The following is a 24,256-nucleotide window of genomic DNA, read 5'->3' as shown; positions in this document are numbered from 1 at the left end:
GGCTTTTAGTTATCATAGGTATGATAGGGAGGATAGATTCAGAAGATAGGTGTGATAGATTCAGAAGATTTTCACTTTCACGTATTCACATTACGAACTAAGCTACTGTTCAAAAAAAAAGCAGTAAACGTCCAAAAGAAAGTCTTGCTTCAGCATAAAAATATTACAGGTCAAGTCCTGAGAGCACCAACCAAACAGACTAACATATATTTACACAAATTTGGAGATAAATAATAGCAGCATAGTTTTAGTTTCAGGATCATAATAGTCTTAGGGCAATAAGTTCAAGGACAGAGACAGTTTAGGAAATCAAAGACAGTCGTCAGAGACTACGAAACTAAACAAATAGAAAATCAGGTATCAACAGGGTTTCTTGGCGTATGTGTCTTAAAACCAAAACTAATGCACAGAAACGCAGCCCCGAGCTCAACTTAAAGTGTTATTGACGATTTGAGCACAAAACATTCCGAAAGCTTTAAAAAACGCATTTCGAAATTGTCTTCAAACGTATGTCTTTAAAGTAAATTTTTGTTGCTAATATCTAATATCTAATTTTTGGCTAGCAGAAATCAGTTGACAAATCGGAACATGAATTAGAGAAAAGTTTAAATTTGGCAGAACAAAATTTATGCCAAGTTTGGAAAAGGCTTCGCTAAAGATCTTGATATTATCCCAAAAACCATTTCGTTCCATTATAAAGTTACCATCGTCAAGCCTTCAAAAGTTTGAGTTAAAGCACTCACAAAATGATCTTAAATTTCAAAAAACGCTGCAAAAAAGAAACAATGTAAATTGTTGTTAATAACACGAATGTTCTGAACTTTTCCATAAAATTTGCATTTCGTATTTGCAAATTTTTTGAAACACGCATAAGGATACTGTGTTTGCATTTTTTGAGGGGCAGATATTGGTTTTGGTTTTCAAGATATTAATATCACGAATGTCAGCAACTTTTCAATATCTTGAAAACCATTCCCTTTTATCAAACGCTATTAGAGTTTCATGGGCCCTTGAAAATAAAAAATATGGGAAATGACAAAAGTTGTGAGACAAGAAATTGTTAATTGTAATTAAAAGTCGCTACAAATCGTGATGTTAATTAATATCTTAAAACCAATTATGCGGTGCGTAACCCATCGTCATGCTGAAAAAAATTGCCCCTAAAGGTAAAAAACAGTAGCCTTTTGAGTGTTTAAGTTTGCATTACCGAAACATAGCTCATAAAATGGACATTATCAAAACAAGAAAAATTCACTGTGAGCAACCCGTTTATCCCGTTTTGAAAGATCAGTCGTGGATTAATATGTGAAAACATCTTACAAAAAAAGGCCGGAAGACTCCGGAATCGACTCGACGTGAAACTTTACACTAACAAAGCCAATTATACCATTCAATTCGAAAAATAAAAGAAACAGGAAACAAATAAGCAGGAAAAGCAAAAGTTGACACTTTAAGGGTAAAATTTTCTTCGTGGAAAGTCGTGTTTCGACAATTGAACAAATCTCACGCGCACTTTAGAAACAGTTGTTTGTTCATTGAACACCACAAGACATCTTGAAATTTTTTCACTTTGTAACAATTCACCGGAGACAGCTCTAACCAAACGATTGAGCATCAAAAACTATACTGAAAGGCAGAAAAGCAGGAAAAATAGGCAAAAAGCTTCAAAAAGAATAAGCAAAAAATTAACTGAATTTTTAACTGCTAAGACTAAACCAACTTCAAAGTAACATCAATTAAATCAAACGGTCACCGAAAGCAAAATAAAGACTAATTTATACCAAAAATACATCCCAAAAATTAATTAAAAAAAACAGTAGAAAAAGAATACAAAAACGGCTAAGAAAGCTTCAAGATCACAAAAATAGCGCAATTTTGCTTCTAAAATATGACGGAGACTTTTTGGTTGTCCTGATTTTAGTGGAATGCCGCACTTTAAAAATGGAAACATTGCTGTATTTTGCTTCTAAAATATGACAGACTTTTTCTCACCTACTTCTAGCTCACTCTGAAAATTGCGATATGGTAAAAAACAGCTCTTTTCTCTGCTCTTCAATTCGTTCAGACGTCTAACCTAAACACTTAGTTTTCACGTGCGGCATTGACTTTTCAATTCTGCTTTGATAATCTTCTTAAGTGTATTTAAAGCAGAATTGAAAAGTCAATGCCGCACGTGAAAATTAAGTGTTTAGGTAAGAAGTCTGAACGAATTGAAGAGCAGAGAAAAGAGCTGTTTTTATCATATCGAATTTTTCAGAGTGAGCTAGAAGTAGGTGAGAAAAAGTCATTTATTAGAAGCAAAATACAGCAATGTTTCCATTTTTAAAGTGCGGCATTCCACTAAAATCAGGACAACCAAAAGGCTGACTGCTCTCTTTGGATACGTGGGGGGCATCTTTTGACTGAGCTCGATCATTGATTTCTTGCCAGCCCGATCATTGATTTGCTTTTGGCACCAAAAAGGTAACAACATCATCGTGCCCTTCGCTTTTCTGAACTTTTAAAATCAGATCAAACGTGCCATTCAAATTAATTAGTACAGATTAAGTAATTTTGAACTAAATACTGGGTTGGTCAGATTTCGAATGCAAAAACGATTATAATCAAAATTTTATTTTGATATTTGAAATAATTGTACATTTGATAGGGAATTAAATATACCTATGATCCAGGATATTTGACAATTTTACAATGAGGTACATATTTTGTACAGTAAATTAATACATAGAACATTTCAAAATTCATAATTTCAATTCTTTGTTTAGCACCACTTAATTTGGTCAAGAAAAATCTGCAGCAGCTTGTCAGCCCTGTTTAAAAAGTTTCTATCGAGGTAAGCTAGAACGGTTCTCAAAACGAAGCATGCTCGAACTGTGCAGTTACCAGAGTCTAGTTCGGAATGCAGTTCTAGTGTTAGATTGGAATGAGGAGTTGCTGGGTATTCCAGTACCTGGATACGCATTGGCTGGCTGGTGGTAACTATTGTTGCTCAGAGGCATTGTTCCAAAAATGTTGAAAGAACTTGGCGCCGTATTTCTAGAATGAGCGGGGAAATGTTTCTTACCACGAGATGCGTCGCTGCCTGATCTCTTGTATTCGTAGTGGGCAAGCGAAACTGTGGGTGTATTTGAGTCTAATGACTGGGGTGCTAATTGACTGGAGAAGGGAACATTGGTAGTGTTTGTATAATTGGCGGTCATGGATGATATGTTTCGGTACTCTTTAGGAGCCATCAAGACATGGCTTTGCTGCTGCTGTTGTTCAATTGAATTGTAGTACCCACTGAATTTATTAGTAACGAAGTCGTTTTGTGGAGAAGTTGAATTGATTTGAGTGTTGAGGCTGTTTGCTATTATGGCTTCAGATGGTGCAGCGTGATTGTAGCTGCTGTTCATATTGTCAACAGTGACACCAGAGTAGGTAACTGGTGCACCAAGCTGCATTTGCGATTGTGAAACCGTTGGCAGTTTAGTTGTAGGTCCACGTGAGGTAGTTCTATCTGAAACAGTTCAATGACATCCTAATATGTTACACGCTCTGAGTGAAATTGATTGCATTTACCGCATCTATACTTTAATGATATTTGTTCTCTTCATATACATAAATCTTACAAAAATTACAATTCTTTGACACAATGATGAACGGGATAGTTCAGCGACTTTTCATGAATTAAATATGCGTAATAAGTCGACCAGACTCCAAATTGGAGAGTGATGTTTCTATTTAAAAAAGGTTCAAATAGACTACAGTCATATGAGCTACAGAATTTCGACGATACGAAGAAATCAACAAAGGACAAGCTAAACAATAATTTGATCGGAAAACAATGCAATCTCATCAAGCGAACATCAATAGCTTAAATTTGAATTATAAGGGTTGATTTGTCAATTTCTCGCGTAAATAAGCTGCTAGAAACTAACTCTTTCACCGACTTGGTCAGAAGCAAGAGTGTCCAGATGTTTGAGATGCTTCAGTAAGTTTCGTGTAGTTGAATTATATAAAAACAGTTGAAGGCAAAGTAAAAGAAAAATGATGCTCAAGCGAAATTCAGTAGTAATTGTTCTGAAATGGCAAGCTGCTGGGTTATATTAAAAAAAGAGTGGGGTGGGTTCAATGTTGACGGTGAGAGTGGTACTTATTGCGATTAGTATGGCTCTAAGAGAGCTCCTCAGCCATTTAATGCCTTCCTGACTCAACCTGTTTATCCTGTTTTTGAGGACAATCGGAAGGAAGCAAAAGCGTCGGACAAAAAATTGGTCAATCGAAAAATAGCTTGAAAAAGAACGCAGGACTAATATTATTACAAAATTCATCCGAGAGGAATTAAAAACCAGATTTCAAAAAACAGCTTGAAATTTCTAATGCATTGAATACAAGAAATTAGTAAAGGAACCATCGAATCGATTTTTTGAAATTGCTGTTCCCCTGGTTTTTGAACATAGCCGACGAAATAGCCGCGCTAGACCTCCTTCACCTCCATTAGAATTCCAACAGGAAAAGAAGTAAATAAAGATAAATTGACAGTACCTTTTTTTCGAAATCTAAGGTACGCTATTGACCTTAATTTAGTATGAGTTACATTTCAACTCCAAGTAAAACCAGAAGTCATTTTTGATGAGGTAAGTCGGAAACTTATAATATAATTGACCTAATAAAAGCTGACGCAAACGAGAAAACAAAGTGAGACACGCAAATTGAACTGCATAGTCATTGAGATGAAAAGCCAAATAATAGTCACAAGAAAAATGTTGTCCTTGTAGCTGTCGCAAAGAGCTGCGATTCGCAGGTAATTTTGGCTGGATACCGGAGCTTATTGCCGTTTTAACTGGTACCCTAATGCATTATAGTAGTAGTGTGATATATTAGTAGTAGTGTGACTGCCTATCCACAATTTGCTTGTGGTGCGGTGACTTTTCTGCATCCGCCATGGTGAAAAACATGCGGTCCGCGGGTTAGGTGGGCCCTGACGGGCATTATCAACATCGGGAAAAAAAGGGCAAAGAAGTCGGGTTATTCTGTGCAGTGTGGTCGTGTTGGACTGATGGTATAAGTCCAGCCAGTTGGCTACCTCTACTGGTCTTTGCAAAATGTCAATTACTTTCAGGTCCGTGGTGTTCTTACTGCAGTTGAAAATGTGGTCTACGTCATGTGCTGCTATTTCAAATTTGGGACAGCGGTTATCAACATTGTTACAGATCCTACTCAAGTAAGAGTTTAGCAGGGGCAGCATCCAGTTCAGTTGTGCTAATCGGATACGTCCAATTCGTGGCAGCGTTTGTTCTGCTATTTTGGTGGAAGTTTGCTTAGTTGCTCGCTGTCTTCGTTCAACTGAGTAGGGACCGTGTGTCGGTGGATACTTTTGGGGGCATTTTTGAACTCTTTGGGATTTAACTGTTCTTTATAGTTTGTGTGTTGTTTAACGCTGTCCCTATAAGTATCATTTAGTGTCGGTGTCAAGGGACAAAAACTGGTTCCAGAGGTTGTTTTAGGATCAGCACAGTGGCTTTGATAACTGCCGGCTAGAAATTGCTCTGCTAACATTTCTGTGTGAGCTTTAACTCCATCCTGGCGAGTTTTGCAAGAAACCTCGATGGGAGACGCTGAATTAAAAAAAACTACGATGAGATCAATAATAGCCTCATATCGCTTCGCGGCTATTAATAAAAAAATAATTAACATAACCGACTAACGTCGGGCGAATTGCTCTCAAGCGAGCCGTTGGCTTCGTCAGTAGCTAGCCACGGGGGGGGGGGGGGGTGGGTGTACCGGGGCTGATGGGGGCAACACTGGGTTGGGGGGCAACAGCGCGGTGGGGGTTGGAGGCAATAGTGGGGGTGGGGGTCAACAGGGGGTGGGGTGTCTCAACCTCTAAGAACCGCCCTTCAACCCATAAGTATAAGTCTCCAAAACAGTTTAAGTTGTAAGGCTCTAAGAGCACTTAATGCCCGCTGGGCGCTACCTGTTTATCCCGTTTTTGAGGACGAAAAGTCAAAAGCATCAGACGAAAAATTGGTCAAGCGAAAAATCGCTTAAAAAAAGACCGACAGGACTAATATAATTGCTACAAACTTCGTTTGGGAGCAATTAAAAACATAGCTGGCACATTGCCACAAAATAGCCGCACAAGCTTAGTAAATCTGCAGTCTCAAAAAGATAATAAAGAGAAACAGACCAAAAAAATTCCTTTTATTATATGACGAAATGTTATATTTTTTAATTAAGTTTACTGCTCTCAAATAACCTTCAATTAGAGTGCTACACACACCTGACCTTATCTCTGAATTAAAAAAGAAGAAAAGTCATTTTTGAGAGTGAGGTAAGTCACGTGTGACAAAAAACTTTTTCACGCGAATGAAAAAAAACTCGATCCAATAAGAGTGAAAAATGACATCTCGCACTCACTGCAGTTCACGTTGCATGAACGAATGAACAACAAGCAGATTTGAAGTGACTGTAAGGTCATATGGTCGCAACAAAAATCTTGACGACGAAATAAAAAAAATCAAGAGAAGGCGAATAATAGCCTCAGCTATCGCTTCGCGGCTATCAATAACAATTTAAAATCAGATTATTTGACTTTCTATATTAGTACATTCTTTTATCGGACCACCTTTAATAAATGATTCATGGGTTTCTCCCGTTTTTAATTTTTTTAATATTAAGTATGATCATTTTACATTTGCTTTGAGCAATTGTCGTTAAAAGCACTTTGAGCAGAATGAGCGAAGACTGTAGTCAGCAAAGAAAAATTTCAGCAAATTTCGATAAGAGGCAACATTGGATAACCGTTAACGATATTTTGTATAACGAAATGAAAAACGTAGGACAAGCGCTAAACTTACAGTTCAAAAAATTTGAGAAAACTAGCTTTTGATATACATTAATGAAAATAGAACTATAAAGATAACCACCTTCGTCGAATTTTGTTCAGAAAAAATTACCGTCAAAGTTATAACGTCCAAAAACGTAAAAAAAAGCTTTCACGCTATGCGACTTTAGGTATCTAAAAACTTTGGTTAAATCCAACGAAGCAAAGCAAGGGAAGCAAGACAACGGATTGAAAATAAGTATAATCAAAGCCATTGAGATTAGCAACTGGAATTTGAAATCATTGACACTTTATATATTTTATTAGAATGCATATTTCCGCTTTTATAATAGCATCCACATAACATAAGTAAAACCGATGCGGGCAGCTATCAAAAAACAGAAAAAAATTTACACCAAATGTGACCGAGGCAATGAATCACTTAGATATGAACAAATCTATTGAACAGAACCACAGACATTAAGTGAAGCAAAATAAACATGAAACACTAGCAAACAAGCAAAATACACTAAGTGAAACATTAGAGAAATAGAGATGGATATGAATCAAAGCAGTCAACTAAAATACGACTTTTATCAGAGGAGGCAATGAGAACTCTTATAAGCGAGAATAGTGAAAAGATGTACAAAACTACAATGATGGAAAAAAAATCATCCGAGAAAGGAAAATTTTGTTCCAGCACCATTTTTTCTCTACAGAATATGAGTGGAAAAATTCCTCGCCACAAAACTCGTTTTTTCGCTCAACATCCTTTTTGACTACTCCAATTTGACTCCAATTTGATTACTACAATCATAAAAATGTGTAAAAGAACAGAAATGCGCTCAGAACACCAAATGAACAAGAAATAGAAATACATACTTCTGTTAATCACATACTTGAAGACTAGTGGGCTGAACGGCTTTATGCAAACTGGGCGCTACCTCTTTCTCCCGTTTCTGAAGACGAACGTCAAATGGGTCAGACAAAAAATCAGTCACGCGAAAAATTGCATAAAAGACAAACAGGATTATATTTGCTACAAAGTGCTTTTGAGAGTAGTTAACAATGATTTCCTAAACAGTGCCTATTAGATAATTTATGAATAAAAAAACAATTCTACTATAACTCATTTGATAAAAATAGTTCGAAACCCTTTTTTGCCTCGAAAGTTCTGTGCCTGTGAGGTCATTAAAGATGAAAACATCTTTACTATGACTCATTGTTAATGAGGATCAGAGATGATGACATAAAGTCCTATATCAGCAGCTGAAGTACGGCATCAAGAGAGAGAGAGAGAGAGAGAGAGAGAGAGAGAGAGAGAGAGAGAGAGAGAGAGAGAGAGACAGAGAGAGAGAGAGAGAGAGATAGCGTGAGAGAGAGATAAAACGTGAAAGACGAAGAGAAGTAAGGAAACCCTAACCGACAGCAAGAGAAGTATGAATATTTTTCATGATGGCATTCGACTCTGCAACTTGTTTTCTAGCCTTGTTAGTGATTGAATCACATAGAAAAAAGACAGAAGGCAAAGTTAAAAACAAATGTTTTAAGCTTCGCATTAAAAAAATGAAAACCATTTTTTGTCTCCAAAGTTCTGTCGAGTAACCCATCTCCAAAACTTAAAAAGTTTCGTTGGCCAGTATGGTCGTTTAAACTCAAAAAAGAACAAAATTCTGCTAAAATTCAAGATATTAATATCTTAAGAACCATTTTCTCTCAGGAGACTAACCAGTATCCCTGTTTGAAGCGGGAAATAGTTCAACTGGCTCATAAAGATCCATACACTTCGAAAATAAAAATTTTCCAAAAATTTGAAAAAGATTTCAAATTTTATACAAAAATTACTAAAACTGGAGCCATAAAAAATATTGATCACCAATCATTAACTCTTAAAAATTCCAAGTTGTGTCGAAAAGATGCTAAAAATCGAAATGTTCAAATCCTGAAGAACATTCCATTACATCTATAAATTATGCAGGAACATATTATCAAAACCTAGAGGAAGTTCCTCGGCTTTTCAGACTAGAGAAACCTAAAAATGACAAAAAAATTTAAAATGCGAGTTTTATATTTAAAAAAAATTGCTAAAACTTGTGATAATAAGTTGAAAATTAATCCATGACCAACAAAAATTTTTCAATAACTTATTATCAAACCCTAACCGAGGTTTTCTGACACTTGAGGCTCAAAAAAGCCTAAATAATGACATAAATGTCAAAAAATTGAAAATGGCAAAAATTGTCAAAAAATGCAAAAATTCCTGATGTTAAAATCTTGCAAGATATTCCATTACATCTAGAAATTATACATTAACCTATTTTCAAACACTAGAGAGAAATTTCCTCGGCTCTTGAGGCTGAAAAAAACCTGAAGGAGAAAAAGAACTTGAAAAATTTATCAAAAATTGGTAAAATTCGTGACATTAAAAAATGAAAAACTATTCCAGGGCCAATAAAAATTCTAAAAATAAAAGAATAAATCAGTAACTTATTATCAAACCCCATAGGAGGTTTTCTTATCCCTGGGTCCGGAAAGACCGAATAAGGAAAGTTATATGTCAAAATTTGAAAAAAATGCACGTTTCGTCAAAAAAAATCTTGAATTCGTGATGGTAAAATGTTGAAACCATGGGTCTTCACATCATTGTGGATGGGTCTTCACACCATTGTTGACCCGTCAACAGTGGATGGGTCTTCAACCTCTAAGAACCGCCCTTCACACTATAAGTATAAGTCTCCAAAACAGTTTGAGCTGAAACAGCTGAAAGGCTCTAAAAGAACACTTAATGGCCGCTGGGCGCTACCTGTTTATCTTGTTTTTGAGGACGAGAAGTCAAAAGCGTCGGACGGAAAATCGGTCGAGTGAAAAATCGCATAAAAAAAGACTGACGAGTAATATAATTGCTACAAAATTTGTTACAAAATTAGAACAATATCTGAACATAAAAAAATTATAATATTCGAGTATTCAAAGCCGCTAAGTCGATAATAAACATTTTAATCGAAGACCGCGCATGAAAAAATTTTGCGAGCTTACAGAAAAAGCTTCTCTCGCTCTCGTTCTCTCAACAACAGGGGTATGAACAGAAAACGACTCTTTTCTCTCTACTCTCTAAATTTGTTGAACACCTACAACACTTTATACACCACCCAATAAAATTCAAATTCTGAAAATTGTAAATCATAGCCGGCAGATTGCCGGAATAGCTGCGAAAGAATAGACCTGCGTGCCATATAATAGAGATAGAAACAGATACAGATCTAAATTGAAAAAAAAATCGAAGCCGCTCAAAAAAACTAGGTAAAAAACATTTAGCGATAAATTAATAAAACTTGTTAAAATTCATTCCACAGAAGCCTCTTATTAGGGACCTTTACTGCACAAAAGAATTCATTTGACCTTAAAGTGCAAAAGTCATCTTATTGAGTGAGGTAAGTCACGTATGATCAAAATCTAATCACGCATATAACCTAAACTTTTGCTAAAGCGCGTGAGAAATGACGTCACGCGCGCAAATTCCGTTAGTGAGTGGAAGAAGTCATTCAGAAAATTTGACTTTTTCAGCTTTGTTGTGTGAACAAATGTAAAACAAAAGAGCGTCAGACGTCGAAACAATAAACATAGCAGGACAAGTCCTGCCGTACAATTCAAAGAATTTTCATTGACTAAACAGAAAACTAGACCTAGAACGGATTATGAATGGATTGGGAAAACCATTTAGAAAAAAATCCGATCCAAAAAATCGAAAAACAGCAAAAATCAAAGTGAAATTGCTGCATGTGAACAAAAAATCACTAGCGAGAAAGCGAATATTTGTTCAAACACCATTTTCTTGCTCTACTTTAAATTTAGAGCGAAAGAACTTCACGCCGCAAAACCACTCGCATTTTCACTCCACTTCCTGTTTCGGCGTGACCAAAATCACTACTCCAAATTGACTTCAAAAATCATGAAAATGTGTGAACAGCACCCCAATACAATTCAAATTCTTTGAATTGTAAAAAACCAAGAGCACCGCAATATAGCTTCGCTCAGCTTACAGCTTTGCAGCTATAAAAAGAGACAAGAAAAACCCGAGGGAAGGATAATAATAGCTCCAGCTATCCTTTGCGGCTATTAATCATAATATTATTGAATTAATGACCTGCACTGGAAGGTTTCCAAGTGAACTGTTGTCTGTGTTTTGATTGGCTCAACTCCTCTGAATGATTCCCAACTCTTGAGTAATTGCCACTACCTTGTCTCCCATGTCCACTTGCACTGCTTTGTGGGAGAGACGGTGGTCCACCAGCTGATGAGGATGGAATAGAAGAACATGCTTTATAATCTGTTCTCATGTTATGTGGCTGTGTAGTTCTACGTCTGTTCAACCCACTGCCACCTCCAGAATGAGGTCTCGAATTGAAGAAGCCGTGGAACACTGCGAAGTTGTTCGCCTGCACGCAATAATCAACTTGAAGCGAAGCCGAGTGCGATAAAAGTCGTGTGATAATGTGATACAATATTACATTTGCATAACTTGCACTGTTAGACTACTTTTGTTTACCGCAACTTTTCAATCAGCAACAGTGGCAGAAAAGTAGCCGAATCCCGAAGAACAGTTTTTTCACTTCCAAATTTTCACTTACAATACATAACACAGTATATTTTCAGTAGAATTTCAATATAAAAAAGGAACACTGTATTTCTCCTAATATCTTTAAATGTTTCAGTCATAGTAAAATTTACAGAGATAGGCAGTGTAGAAACTTGATAATTATAAACAGAGAAAACTAATGATTTATAATAACTAAAATATCGACCGAATAGAGAACTCACTTGTATTGGCGGTGAGGGACAACAGTAACATAAATTCAATACAAAACAGAAAGAAATTTAATTGAACTAAAATGTGTCCACGTAATTGAACCATGTTGGGTTTTCTTCGGGTCATTCTTGTATTCATCAAGAAAAAACTGCTTATATTTCTTCTTTGCAAGACTGTATGACATTGTCAAATAATTTCTTGGAAAATAATTGTGCTGCAGAATACTTTTTTACTCTCTTAATAATACTTTTTTTCATGCAAATGTCATTTTGAAATCTTCTGGGTAAAAATTTTTTTGAGTTCGCTCGTGTATATAAAAACTTGGTAATTTCAAAGCTGAGCTTGAGAAGGCAGGTTTCTTTTATTCATGATGCTATGACAGTAAGTGGCAGCCCTGCAATCAAAAAGCAGCGAAATAGGTAGTATACCAATATTCATTTTAAGATCTGAGGATGAGTCAAACTTTTGTCTGTATAAACAAGCTTTGATGGCCCAATTCAACTGCTTTTCTAGTGTTGTTTTGATTGATAGTTGCAAGTAATACAGAAGAATATTGAACATGACTGAGAACAAAAGAGTTCAAAATAATTTTTTTGTATACAGTGGGAATTATGTTCCTGAGTGCATATATGCATTTAATGCCCTGGGCAATTTTTGACAAAATAATTTTTACTTGTTTTTGATATTTGAGGTCTTTGTCAATATAAGCAAAAAGTCTTTTCGTTACATTCAAAATATAACGAAAAGACGGGATAAATTATGGGGGACATTTGAATTTCGATAAATAATAATGATGAATAAATGGCAATGGAGAAAAACTGAGACCTGTGGAATGAGTGCGCGCATGTTGTAATACTTTGCGAGGAAGTTGAGGAACTTCTCGGATGGTCTGTCAATAGCCAGCTTCACTGGAGACACATTCAGATCCTAAACACAATTATCACACTTCCCGTCAACAACACCAGTCAACAACAAGTCGAATTTGAATGTTGACTACTCGTTACTACTTTTTCATATTTATTAAAACCTATAATGATAACATCTTTATCAATGGCTAAACAAATAAATTCATTGAGTCGGCCAACAGTGCTCCATCTCCCGGAATATCAACTGAACAGTGTCTTCAATTTGTGCTCATAAATCACCACTTTTGCAGGTGATCGGCCATTTTCAAATTGGGAAGATACCCATTTTCCTCTGTTACAAAGGTTTGATGCTCACAACATTTTGGCATAAAGTTGGCCCATTTCGATAACAATCTGTCAGCTAGTCTTTTCAGGAAAATTATGCTTTCTCGGGCCATCATCCAATCAACACTAAAGATAAGAGTAGTAAACGAGATATGCTTCTTTTGACATGCTTCGAAGTACTTTTCTCGATTTTCTTCAACGCATCTCTCTATCTCCAAATGTCTGTTGGAATTCTGTTGCAGTGAGATTTTTTTTACTTCGTATTATCGACTCGGAAATCAAACTAGCCAGCTTTTTGGCGCTCCATACTCCCCTGACTCCCCCTCTTTTCCTTTACGAGTTTACCTCTTTACAATGGGATCTATTAATTGCAATGGCTAGTCCCAACTCTGATAAGGCTATGCAAACCATTATTAGCGCAAAAGAGCATTCTTTTGTTCACACAAGCCAATCAGAACGCAATTCTTGTTCGTGAAGAAAAAGAAAACAATATCCTTTTTTTTCTCTGCTTTAAAAATTTGCCAAGGGGAGCGGACTTACTTTAAGAACATAGTCAAACAGCTCTCTTCCGAATCCCCTCCTCTGCATAGACTCATGTACGTAGAAATCTAACACACAGAGACACTTGGCCTCGTGCTGCCTTCCCTCCATATCCTATAAAAAATAAATGCCAGTTTTTGAACAAAATAATGAATCTTAAATTAAGAAACGCCCTTCACCATGAAATTATGTCTCAAAACGGTGAATCACACGTTGATACTAGTCAGGCGTACGGTTCTAAGAGAGCTACTCGTCCAGCGCTACCTGCTTATCCCCTTTTTGATGACGGCAAGAGAAAAGCGTCAGACGAAAAATCGGTCAAGTGAAAAATCGAATAAAAATACCGCAGAACTAATATAGTTACTACAAACTTTGTTTGAGAGCAATTAATCAGGTTCTAATGTAAAACATACCCGGCAGATTGCCGGAAAATAGCCGCCGTTGATTCCCATAACTCTACTGGGATTGAAAGAAAAGAAAAAATCGACAAAAATTAATTTTTGTATAAAAACAATTTTAAGTGCGATTTATTCTGATGTCATTTCGTAATTGAACATACTCTTGTCTCTCAGAGAGAGGCTACAGGGTCTAGTATCAATACCAATAAGCATTATAGATAGTAACTAAAACTTATGAGAACAACGTTCAAGTACCGGGCATCTAAAAATGGGCTTTATGGGTTTATCCCGTTTCTATTTCTGACTTTGATTTTTTATACTGAATGTCTTCATATTGAACTGCTTTGCTGAGCAGCTGCTGTTTAAAAGGACTTTGAGCAGAATGACAGAAGAGTGGTCTCGAGCACGAGTAACAAGAATTTTATTATTTTAACAATTGAGTTCAAAATGGCCTAAATGTACAAAATTTCACAAGTATTTATAGTCCGTATCAGTGAAAATTTACAGATCCGTCTAGATATAGATAAATTGATATGGGTTAATTTACACCTTAGTTGTGAACAAGTTTTCCTCTTGCCGTATATGGCAAGTACTAGTGCGATTTTTTAACATGTCATTTCTATCTACTGGGAGGGTCGGAGAGTTGGTTTCGGATCATATCTGGTGGTGGGAAGGTCGAATCTATTACAAACTTATGGTTTATGCACACTGAAAAACTTGTGGTATGAACAAATTTGAATTGATGATTCGGTTCAAATTAGAAGCCATTATTCAATTTCACTTCACCAAACATCAGGTAAGAAAGTTTTCTTTATATATCGAAGTTTTAACTTAAGTTGCTAAGTTAACCACTTCTCCATACATCACATCCTCCCTTCTTTTTTAAGCAAGTTTGTAGGAATAGCTTCTCCAAATCTTTCTGGTTGTTTTTTATTTCTGCTTGACGTTATCGTGGACGACATTGGTGTCCAGACCACCAAACGACCCGACCGACAAACCTTGGATCTGCCGAATGCTGAATCATGTACTGCGTGGATCATGTCTTTTGTGGCCAAATGTCGCGCAGAGAAGAAAGAAGATAAAGTCAACACCGACGGTACGATCGTGGACCTACAGGTAACAAATCTCTTAGTATATGCGGCCAGGACGCACTTCTTAAACTTAGGAGCCTTATGAGCCCTAAAAAATTGTTAGACACTCCTTTTAAAGAGATCAGACAAGCTATTCAAAACTATATTTCCCCTAAAGAGAGAGTAGAAACGGCAGAAAGGGCTAAATTTCTGTCCGTTGTCCAAGGCGTTGGAGAATCTGACAACGATTTTCTAGCGCGCCTCAGAGAAGAAGCACGTTATTGTGACTTCGAAAAACTTAAAACAGTAACCAACCCTGAGGAAGAGTCGGTATAAATTAAATTTATCTCAGGTTTGAGAAACTATTAGACGGCATAAAAACTAAGCCAACGGTATCTCTGTCTGAAAGGACAGAAAGCTTACAGTTCCGAAGTCAAGCAATGGCTTTTGCGAGTTCCTCGACAGGTAATAGACCATTTGTAATAAAAAAGAAGTGGGATAACTTCAAAAAGACCTTCAGAAAACCTAGTGGAAAGTTCACTGGTAATAAAGGCAATGGTAACTTGTGTAATAGATGTGGAGGCATAGATGTGCCGTATATGGCAATTACTAGTGCAGTTTTTTGCACTTAACACATTGTTCTACCTACCTGAGAGCATGTCATTTCTATCTACTGGGAGGGTCGGAGAGTTGGTTTCGGAACATATCTGGTGGTGGGAAGGTCGAATCTATTACAAATTTATGGTTTATGTACACTGAAAAACTTGTGGTATGAACAAATTTGAATTGACGATTCGGTTCAAATTAGAAGCCATTATTCAATTTCACTTCACCAAACATCAGGTAAGAAAGTTTTCTTTATATATCGAAGTTTTAACTTAAATTGCTAAGTTCTCGATATATCACAAAGATTTCACACAAAATGTCGAAAATGCGGCAAAATGGGAAAAGCGAAAAAAAGTTTGACGAAGTAAAAAAAATAGCTGGCAGATTGCCAGAAAATAGCCGCAATAGCTTCGTAGATCTGCAGTCTCAAAAAAACAGTAAAAAGACAGACCATAAAAATTCGTCTTTTCCTTGAAGGCTGATATGTTATTTATATTTTGATTAAAAATCCGTATAAGTTTTTGCTGCCTCTATTAGCTGCTCTCAAATAACCTTCATTTAGAGTGACACACACACACACACCCATTTGACCTTATCTCTTTGAATTAAAGTAAATAAAAGTCAATTTGAAAGTGAGGAAGTCATTTTTGAGAGTGAGGTAAGTCAAGTGTGACCAAAAATTTAATCACGCGAATGAACGAAAAAACTCGCTCCACTAAGAGCGAAAAATGGCGGCACACATGCACTTCAGTTGAAAGTGCATGAACAAAAAGCAGATTTTAAGTGGTTGTGACGTCATATGGTCGTAAAAAAAATCGCGACGACCAAGAGAAGGCCAATAATAGCCCCAGCTATCGCTGTGCGGCTATTAAAAATTAAAAAAGTTAATTGCAATCCCCATGCATATTTCAACCTTTGAGCAAGTTCTCGATATATCACAAAGATTTCACACAAAATGTCGAAAATGCGGCAAAATGGGAAAAGCGAAAAAAAGTTTGACGAAGTAAAAAAAATAGCTGGCAGATTGCCAGAAAATAGCCGCAATAGCTTCGTAGATCTGCAGTCTCAAAAAAACAGTAAAAAGACAGACCATAAAAATTCGTCTTTTCCTTGAAGGCTGATATGTTATTTATATTTTGATTAAAAATCCGTATAAGTTTTTGCTGCCTCTATTAGCTGCTCTCAAATAAAAGTCAATAAAAGTCAATTTGAAAGTGAGGAAGTCATTTTTGAGAGTGAGGTAAGTCAAGTGTGACCAAAAATTTAATCACGCGAATCACGCGATAAAGGCGATAATTGGTATGAGGAAATAAGAGTTTTGAACATAATATTAAGCACTGAAAATCATTCAAGTCTTAGCGAACGAATATTGATACCATTCCAATCCACAAACTTACCATAACAAAAAGATTTTTTGGCCCAACTTTCATTATTCCGACAACTGCACTAGCAGACCTGAAAAAAAAAGAATTTGGAAAACTATTAACTATTAAATCAGTTAATTCAGGTGTTGGTACTTGAAGGTAATACTAACTCTTGTGATCGCATAATGTAAAGTGACTGCTCCGGACATGCCTGCAACTTGCCGAATGTGGTGATCACGTGACCCAGTCCCTGTGCCTGTAATCAAAGATTCAACTCTCAAATCGTTATGCTGATTTGTTAAATAAAGATCGAAAAGTTACCTTTGAGGAAGCCTGTCCCATTCTGTCAATGATAGACGATAGAGAAGGATAGTCAGTGCCAGAACCATAATTCCTGTAACACAACTTCGTTAATGAATGTTTAAAACATAACTGGGAGATTGAAAGAAAATAGCCGCAATAGGTTCGTATATCTGCAGTCTAAAAAAACAGTAAAAAAGACAGACCGAAAAAATACACTTTTCATGAAAGGATGAAATTAGCTGCTCTCAAATAACCTTCATTTAGAGTGACAAAATCACTTTACCTTATCTCTTTGAATTAACGTAAAGAAAAGTCCATTAAAAAAAGTCATCTTGAGATTTAATCTGATTTAGAGGTTTCATTGTGTTGAACCTTCTAAGCCACAGGAAACCCTCCTGCCAACTTTTTTTTCCAAATAATCAGCCCCCAGTTCCTCGCCAGTTAAATCAGCAACAGCGTTGGCCTAATAGTGGGATTAGAATTTATCCTCTCCCCAATAAGTCTAGGCCTAAAATTGAGATTTCCCGTTTTCAAAACAGAACATCTAAGAGTAGCATCTAAGATATTTTCCATCTTATTTACATATCCCGGAGATCAGTAACATTGAAGGTATCTTGATACAGAGGTTTTGGATGTTTCTCTTGCAAAATTTGGGCGACTGTTATTCCGTCTACTGTCTCATGTAAGAGAACTTTGACAGAACATTTATCTGAGAAATCGAGATACATTTTTCATATTCCCTCGTACTATTTTTAAATTTGTCTTCCATCGACTCTTCTCAATAATTATTCAATAATATTTCTCAACTTAAATGCTAACAGCTTGTACAATCTTGATGGTTGGATGCAATCAAGCTCAAATAATCGAGCGGCTTTGCTTTGTTAAACCAGACGACAAGTTAACTCACTTCAATTCACCTGGCTTCTTAAAAGCCTCATCAACAAGGTTGCTAGCTCCAATGTCATTACAGAGTAGTTTTTCAACTGTGGAGCTTGAGGCGTGGGGTTGAAATCAGGAACAACCTCACCGGATTTCAATGTAACTCATCATAATGCAGTTGAAATGTGATAATATTTTCAAGTTGGTATAACATAACTGCGCACGTGCATAAACTATCCCTCTATCGAAACTATCGTTTTCTTTATATTCGTGTCTCTAATCTTTTGTACTTTAGAGGAGCTTGTTTGTAGAAACCAGGCTCTTGTTTGTTGAAACAAGACTCGTGTTTTATTTCTAGAATTCGGATATGGAAACCCCCAAAATTACCCGGAAAAGTACAATTTGAAGCAATCACATATCTTGCAAATTGATTTCACGGGTCCCTGCCTCATCTGATTTTTAAATCTTTGAATCAATCCCTTCATAATTATCAAAAAGTTTCCGTTCGGCAGGACTCAATAGCCATTGAAATGAAACCAAGAGCCGAAGAGTAAAAATTGACGAAACAATCACTGGGGGTATTGAAACGAGGAACAATATCTGCGTAAGGGAGTCAGTCGACAGTTGATAAGTTTGTCTAATATAACAACTCCGCACGAGCATAAATTATCCCACTATCACGACGATCCTTTTCTTTTCGTATCTATAACCTATTGTTGTTTTGCTGAGTTTATGTTTATTGGAATTAGGCTCCAGCGCAGTGATTTTTATGTATTCGCATATGAACTTCCTGGAAAATTTTTTTAAAAAGGAAACAAAAATTCAAGCAATAAATTCTCTTGTACATTGTTTTCACGGGTGACTGACAAATCTGGTTTTTAAAAATTACTCCATAATAGAAGATGATGACAAGATAACGCGTGAAAAATAAACAATTATTGAAACTGTATTAATGAAGAATTATTGAAGAATTTGTATGGTAAGAACTGGCATTAATAGCATCTGAGGCTCCATGCGGGGATTGTTTTCAAGTTTCTTTCAAGTTTGAAGCAGGTTCTTAGTAAGGCTGATCGCAAAGTGGAGGAGTAACTGGATCTGCATGGTATGACTTTGTCCAAGATATGATCCGGTTCCAGAGCATCCAACAATAGTTTGTTGTCTGTTTGATTGCGCATCTGGAGGATGAAGGTTCGTTTGTGTAAGATGTTCAATAATTTTTTTCTGCTCTGTGCTGCAGTCGACCTATAAGTTCTAAATCTGCTTTGCATGCTGAACCCCATACTGGTAATGCATAACGGGCTGCGCTCAATACAACTGGCGAGTACAAGGAGTTGATTAAATGCGTGTCGAAACTCGTGTGTTTGAGTGTAATGATGAGATAAATATTCTGAGACATTTTTCGGCATAACAATTGTATGTGTTTTGTAAGCTCAATTTACTGTCAACAGTGGCACCTGGGAGTTTTTAACTCTTTAAGGTGGTTTATGTTGGCTTTAGGAACTTGAGAAGTCGGCTGATTTCTCTGATTCAATGTCAAAACTTTTGTTTTCGATTCATATATTGAGAAACCATTCCATGACAACCAAGTTTGTAGGCTCTCAATCATCTGGCAGGTTGGTTCATTATTTGTAGAACAAGCATAAACACAGGTGCTATCATGAGCGTATTTGATTATTTCACAGCCTTCTACCGGAGGTTCCATGTTCTAGGTTTCTGTATTGAAGAGCACAGGACCCTGCACGGTAACCTGGGGTACTCCCTGATTAACTGTTCTAATTGCCGATTGCATATCAGAGCATGCTATACACATTGAGCCATTTCTCAGGAAGTCATCTAAAGAACCTATAATATTTGGGTTGCGTCAGGGATCAATTCGATGAAGCTTGGAAATTATTATTGAGTGTGGAGCCTTATCGAAAGCTGTACTAAAATCAACAGATAAAACTCAAGCATTTGCCGGTAGTCTGTTCATCTAGAAGTGAAATTTCAGTAATCAATGCCAGTGCAGTCGTAGTTGAAAAGTTGCGACGAAAGCTATGTTGATTTGAAGGAAGCTAGGAAGCACTTTAGGATTAGACGTTCCGTAATGCGAGCGGGAATTGGGGCTATGGAGATTGGTCTGAAGTCTGCAGATGATGATGGTTGGGATACTTTTGGAATGGGTACAACTTTATCTAACTTGAAACCTTCCGGAACACAGGAGAGCTTTAATGAAGTATTAATCAGGTCCATTACTGTCTTACACATTAAGGGTACTCCTTTCCAATGAAGTGAACAAATCGCTAAATTAACCCAAATTGAAATAAAATTAGGGCTGTACGAAAAAAATTATGATCATTTTGATCATTAAGGGTTAGTAAAAAAGAGTACAAGCAAAAGAAGAATCAAAAGGGAAGCAACGTTACTTTTTAGCATACGGATGTTGTTGAAGAGATAGACATATTTTATCCGGCATATAAAGTTTTTTTACAATAGCAATTTTCTAATATAAACATAGCTGGCAGATTGCCAGAAAATAGCCGCAATAGCTTCGTAGATTTGCAGTCTCAAAAAAGTTTTTGCCGCCTCTATTAGCTGCTCTCAAATAACCTTCATTTAGAGTGACACACACCCATTTGACCTTATCTCTTTGAATTAAAGTAAATAAAAGTCAGTTTCAAAGTGAGGAAGTCATTTTTGATACTGAGGTAAGTCAAGTGGCCGACAAATTATTTGAGAAAATGAACAAAAAAAATCTCGCTGCACTAAGAGCGAAAAATGACGTCACGCACGCACTTCGGTTGAAATTGCATGAACGAATGAACAAAAAGCAGATTTCAAGTGGTTGTGACGTTATACGATCGTAGCAAAAATCGCGACAACGAAATAAAAAACAATCCAGGCAGATTGCCGGAAAATAGCTGCCGTTGATTCCCATAACTCTATTGGGATTGAAAGACGAAAATATCAACAAAAATTGATTTTTGTATAAAAACATTTTTAAGTGCGATTTATTTTTATGTCATTTCGTAATTGAACCTACTCCTGTCTCTCAGTGAGAGGCTACAGGGTAAAGTATCAATACCAATAAGCATTAAAAATAGTAACTATAACTTATGAGAACAAAGTTCAAGTACTGGGCGTCTAAAAATGGGCTTTATGGGTTTATCCCTTTTCTATTTCTGACATGGATTTTTTTTACACTGACTCTCTTCATTTTGAATTGCTTTGCTGAGCAGCTGCTATTTAAAAGGACTTTGAGCAGAATGACAGAAAAATGAAAGTACCCTAGAGAAGTCGAAAAGATTTTACGCAAAATGTCGAAAAAGCGGCAAAATGGTAAAGCGAAAAAAAAGTTCGACGAAGTAAAAAAATCATAGCAGGACACGTCTTGAAATACAATTCAAAGAATAGAATGAAAAATTTAGAATTACCCTACCTGGCCAGCAGACCAATTCAACGATGCCAGCCAAAACACAAACAAAATCATCTCAAAAAATTGTGAAACAAACAATCAAACAAACTAAACAATATAATTATTGATAAAACTTTGAAGCTTTTACCCCTAAGGCAAAATTTGATCCCTTTAAATATACCTATTTCAACAATATGTTCAAAACCAAATTTTGTTTCTGAAATTGGTGCAGTATTATATCAGCAAGGCCTGAAAAAATTCATCGGCCCTTGAAGATCGATTAACTCGAAAATTTTCAGAAATTGAAAAAAATGATATCAATTGAAATTTTAATGAAATGTTGCTGAAAATCGTGATATTAATATCTAAAGAATCATTTCTTAAGAAATGATTCTAGTGTCTCTAGAGGCTATCCAGTAAACCAATTCCAAGCCTTAAAAAATTAATTGATTCAAAGATCGATAGGCACTAATTTTTATTAAAATTCAAATATCAAAAAACAGAAATTCGTTCTATTAAAATGTAGAAAACCATCCAATTAACCCCTAGCAATTGTTTATCAACATACTATAAAACCCTGTATGAAGTTATTTGGCTACTCTGGCAAGAAAAACTGAATAAAAGACAAATGTTTTGAAAAAACATAAAACTTGCAAGTTTTATCAGAAAATTTTCCAAATTCGAAAGGTTAAATTGTCGAAAACAAATCCATTGAAACTAACAACTATTCAAGAACTTTTTTCAGACCGTGGAATAGGGTTCCTGGAACTTGAGAATGGACAAATATCAAAAAATGACAAAAACTTTAGGAAACCTCAAAAAAATTGCAGATTTTATTTTAAAAAATGCTAAAATTCGAGACATTAAAATGTTGAAAACCACTCCATTATTACCAGAAATTATACAGTGCCCTATTATCAAACCTTAAAGGAGATTCCCTGGCCCCTGAAGCTGGGAAAACGCAAAAAATGACAAAAATATTCAAAAAACTTTAAAGAAAATTGCAAAAACTAGTATCATTTTCTGTTTGTGTTTGTGGTACCAAAACATATCGCTCAAAAAATGTTCATAACAAGTACTTTTGTCTCGCAGAAGGCCTTCATCAACTTTTAAAAACTTCAACCTAAGGCTAATCAAGCAAAAAACTTTAAAAAAATCACAAAAAACATAAAAAATTGCACCATTTTGAGCCCAAAAACGCCTAAAAATGACCTTTTAACCTTGAATTGAGGCCATCCCAGCAGCTGCAACACTCTAAGCACTTTAAGGACTACTAACGTCCACTTTCTGCCTCTAATGCAACTTAATGCCCGCTAGGCTTTACCTGTTTATCCCGTTTTGAAAGATGAGTCATTGAAAAATGTGTGAACACATCTTAAAAAAAAACAGCGCCCCATTACAATTCAAATTCTTTGAATTGTAAAAAATAGGAGCGCTATAACAGCCGGCTGAGAAGATGAGGGCGGCTATTAAAAACCAAGAGAAGGCCAATAATAGCCCCAGCTGTCGCTGCGCGGCTATTAACAATGAAATAACGCTTACAAAAACCGGGAAAAACTACGACTTGACTTTTGCCATTCAGCAGAAAATTTGACAGAAGGAATTCAGATTGATGACGAATTGGATTCTGTACAAACCTGTTGTAGGAGGCAGCTGTATTGTTGAAGTGGAATTTGCAGTTGAATTTAACCTTGGTTATCCTCTCTGACAGAAACTGACCGACGTCAAAGTTGAACTCCATTCATCAGTTTATCGATTTAAGCTTATTAACATCAGTTTAATATAACAAAATTTCGGACACAGGCAACTCAATGAATAAATGCATTTTATCTATTTTCTTACAAGCCATTTTCTCTTATCTATGGCTTGCTACTTTTGTACATATATACATTTACAATGTCTTTTTTGAACAAACCGCGCTAAAGAGTGCAATTCGAATCTGAAACAGAACCGCAAGGAACTTGGAAGAAATTCAGAAGCGATAAATCGATGGTTGCTTTCGAATTTCGAAGAATCTGAAACTTATCAGCTCTAGCGATCAAGGCTGCTAGTGAAGTTATCTTACCAGTCAGGGTCAATTTAAAATAAACTCAGGGCGAGTGTTCAACTAGTGAAAAAAAATGACAAAGTCAAAAATCAATTCAAAACAGATTACGCTCAGAACTAATCATACGCAATAAATAATGGCTTAAAAGCACAGTCAAATCTTTATTTTCAAACGCCATTTCGATGCAAATTAGCCATGTTTGTCTGGCCCCATGTATTATGATCACCCCATATAATAGTGCCATACCTGATACATACTAATTACGGGTTCAGAAACTGTAGAGTGCCAGGAAATTGTTCCCAAACTTTTCGAAAACAATTTATTGAAACCTTCAAACAACAAAATCTTGAAGAATTAACTCAAATGAAATACAGAAATTTAATTTAAAACCAGTAAAGAATTTTTGTACCAATTAAGGAAAACAGAACAGATAGCACCCGATTAACGATCATAGATAACTACGGTACAGAATCAAAACATAAAATTCTCGAGGCGTGTAATATGGTATACTGTGCTCTCAGAAAAATAAACATACCCGGCAGATTGCCGGAAAATAGCCGCCGTTGATTCCAATAAGCATGATTCGGATTGACAGAATAGAAGATATTGAAAAAAAAAGAGTTTTGTACAAAAACATTTTTTAAGTCCGATTTATTTTGATGGCATTTCGTAGTTGAACATAACGTACTTCTGTTTCTTAGAGAGAGGCTACAGGGGCTACTATCAATACCAATAAGCATTAGAGATGGTAACTAAGACTTACAGGAACGACGTTCAAAAAGCGGGCATCTAAAATTGGGCTTTGTGGGTTTATCCCGTTTCTACTTCTGACTTCAATTTTTTATACTGA

General features: G+C 36.1%; 1 protein-coding gene across 1 annotated transcript; it reads right to left on the bottom strand.

Annotated features, from left to right (window-relative positions):
* Nucleotides 1–2,597: 2,597 nt before the first annotated feature.
* On the bottom strand, nucleotides 2,598–23,394 carry LOC142354755 (uncharacterized). The gene is made up of 8 exons (XM_075407139.1): nucleotides 22,997–23,394; nucleotides 17,105–17,177; nucleotides 16,954–17,039; nucleotides 16,817–16,874; nucleotides 13,346–13,459; nucleotides 12,441–12,542; nucleotides 10,953–11,244; nucleotides 2,598–3,499 (listed from the first exon to the last, which is right to left on the bottom strand). The coding sequence occupies exons 1-8, from the start codon at nucleotides 23,098–23,100 to the stop codon at nucleotides 2,880–2,882; spliced, it is 1,449 nt and encodes a 482-aa protein (XP_075263254.1). The 5' UTR covers nucleotides 23,101–23,394; the 3' UTR covers nucleotides 2,598–2,879.
* Between the last annotated feature and the right edge of the window lie 862 nt (nucleotides 23,395–24,256).

This window comes from Convolutriloba macropyga, chromosome 15 (genome assembly GCF_964194025.1).
Source record: "Convolutriloba macropyga chromosome 15, txConMacr16.3, whole genome shotgun sequence".
Taxonomy (NCBI): Eukaryota; Metazoa; Xenacoelomorpha; order Acoela; family Convolutidae; genus Convolutriloba; species Convolutriloba macropyga.
The sequence above is the reverse complement of the archived record's forward strand: the minus strand, read 5'-3'. Positions and strand labels throughout refer to the sequence as shown.

Coding starts and splice junctions, on each gene's coding strand:
- LOC142354755 (XM_075407139.1), bottom strand. CDS start 23,100: ATGGAGTTCAACTTTGACGTCGGTCAGTTTCTGTCAGAGAGGATAACC. Junction 17,040..17,104: donor TGGGACAGGCTTCCTCAAAG/GTAACTTTTCGA, acceptor CTTTGATTACAG/GCACAGGGACTGGGTCACGT. Junction 11,245..12,440: donor TGCGCGCACTCATTCCACAG/GTCTCAGTTTTT, acceptor TATTGCGTGCAG/GCGAACAACTTCGCAGTGTT.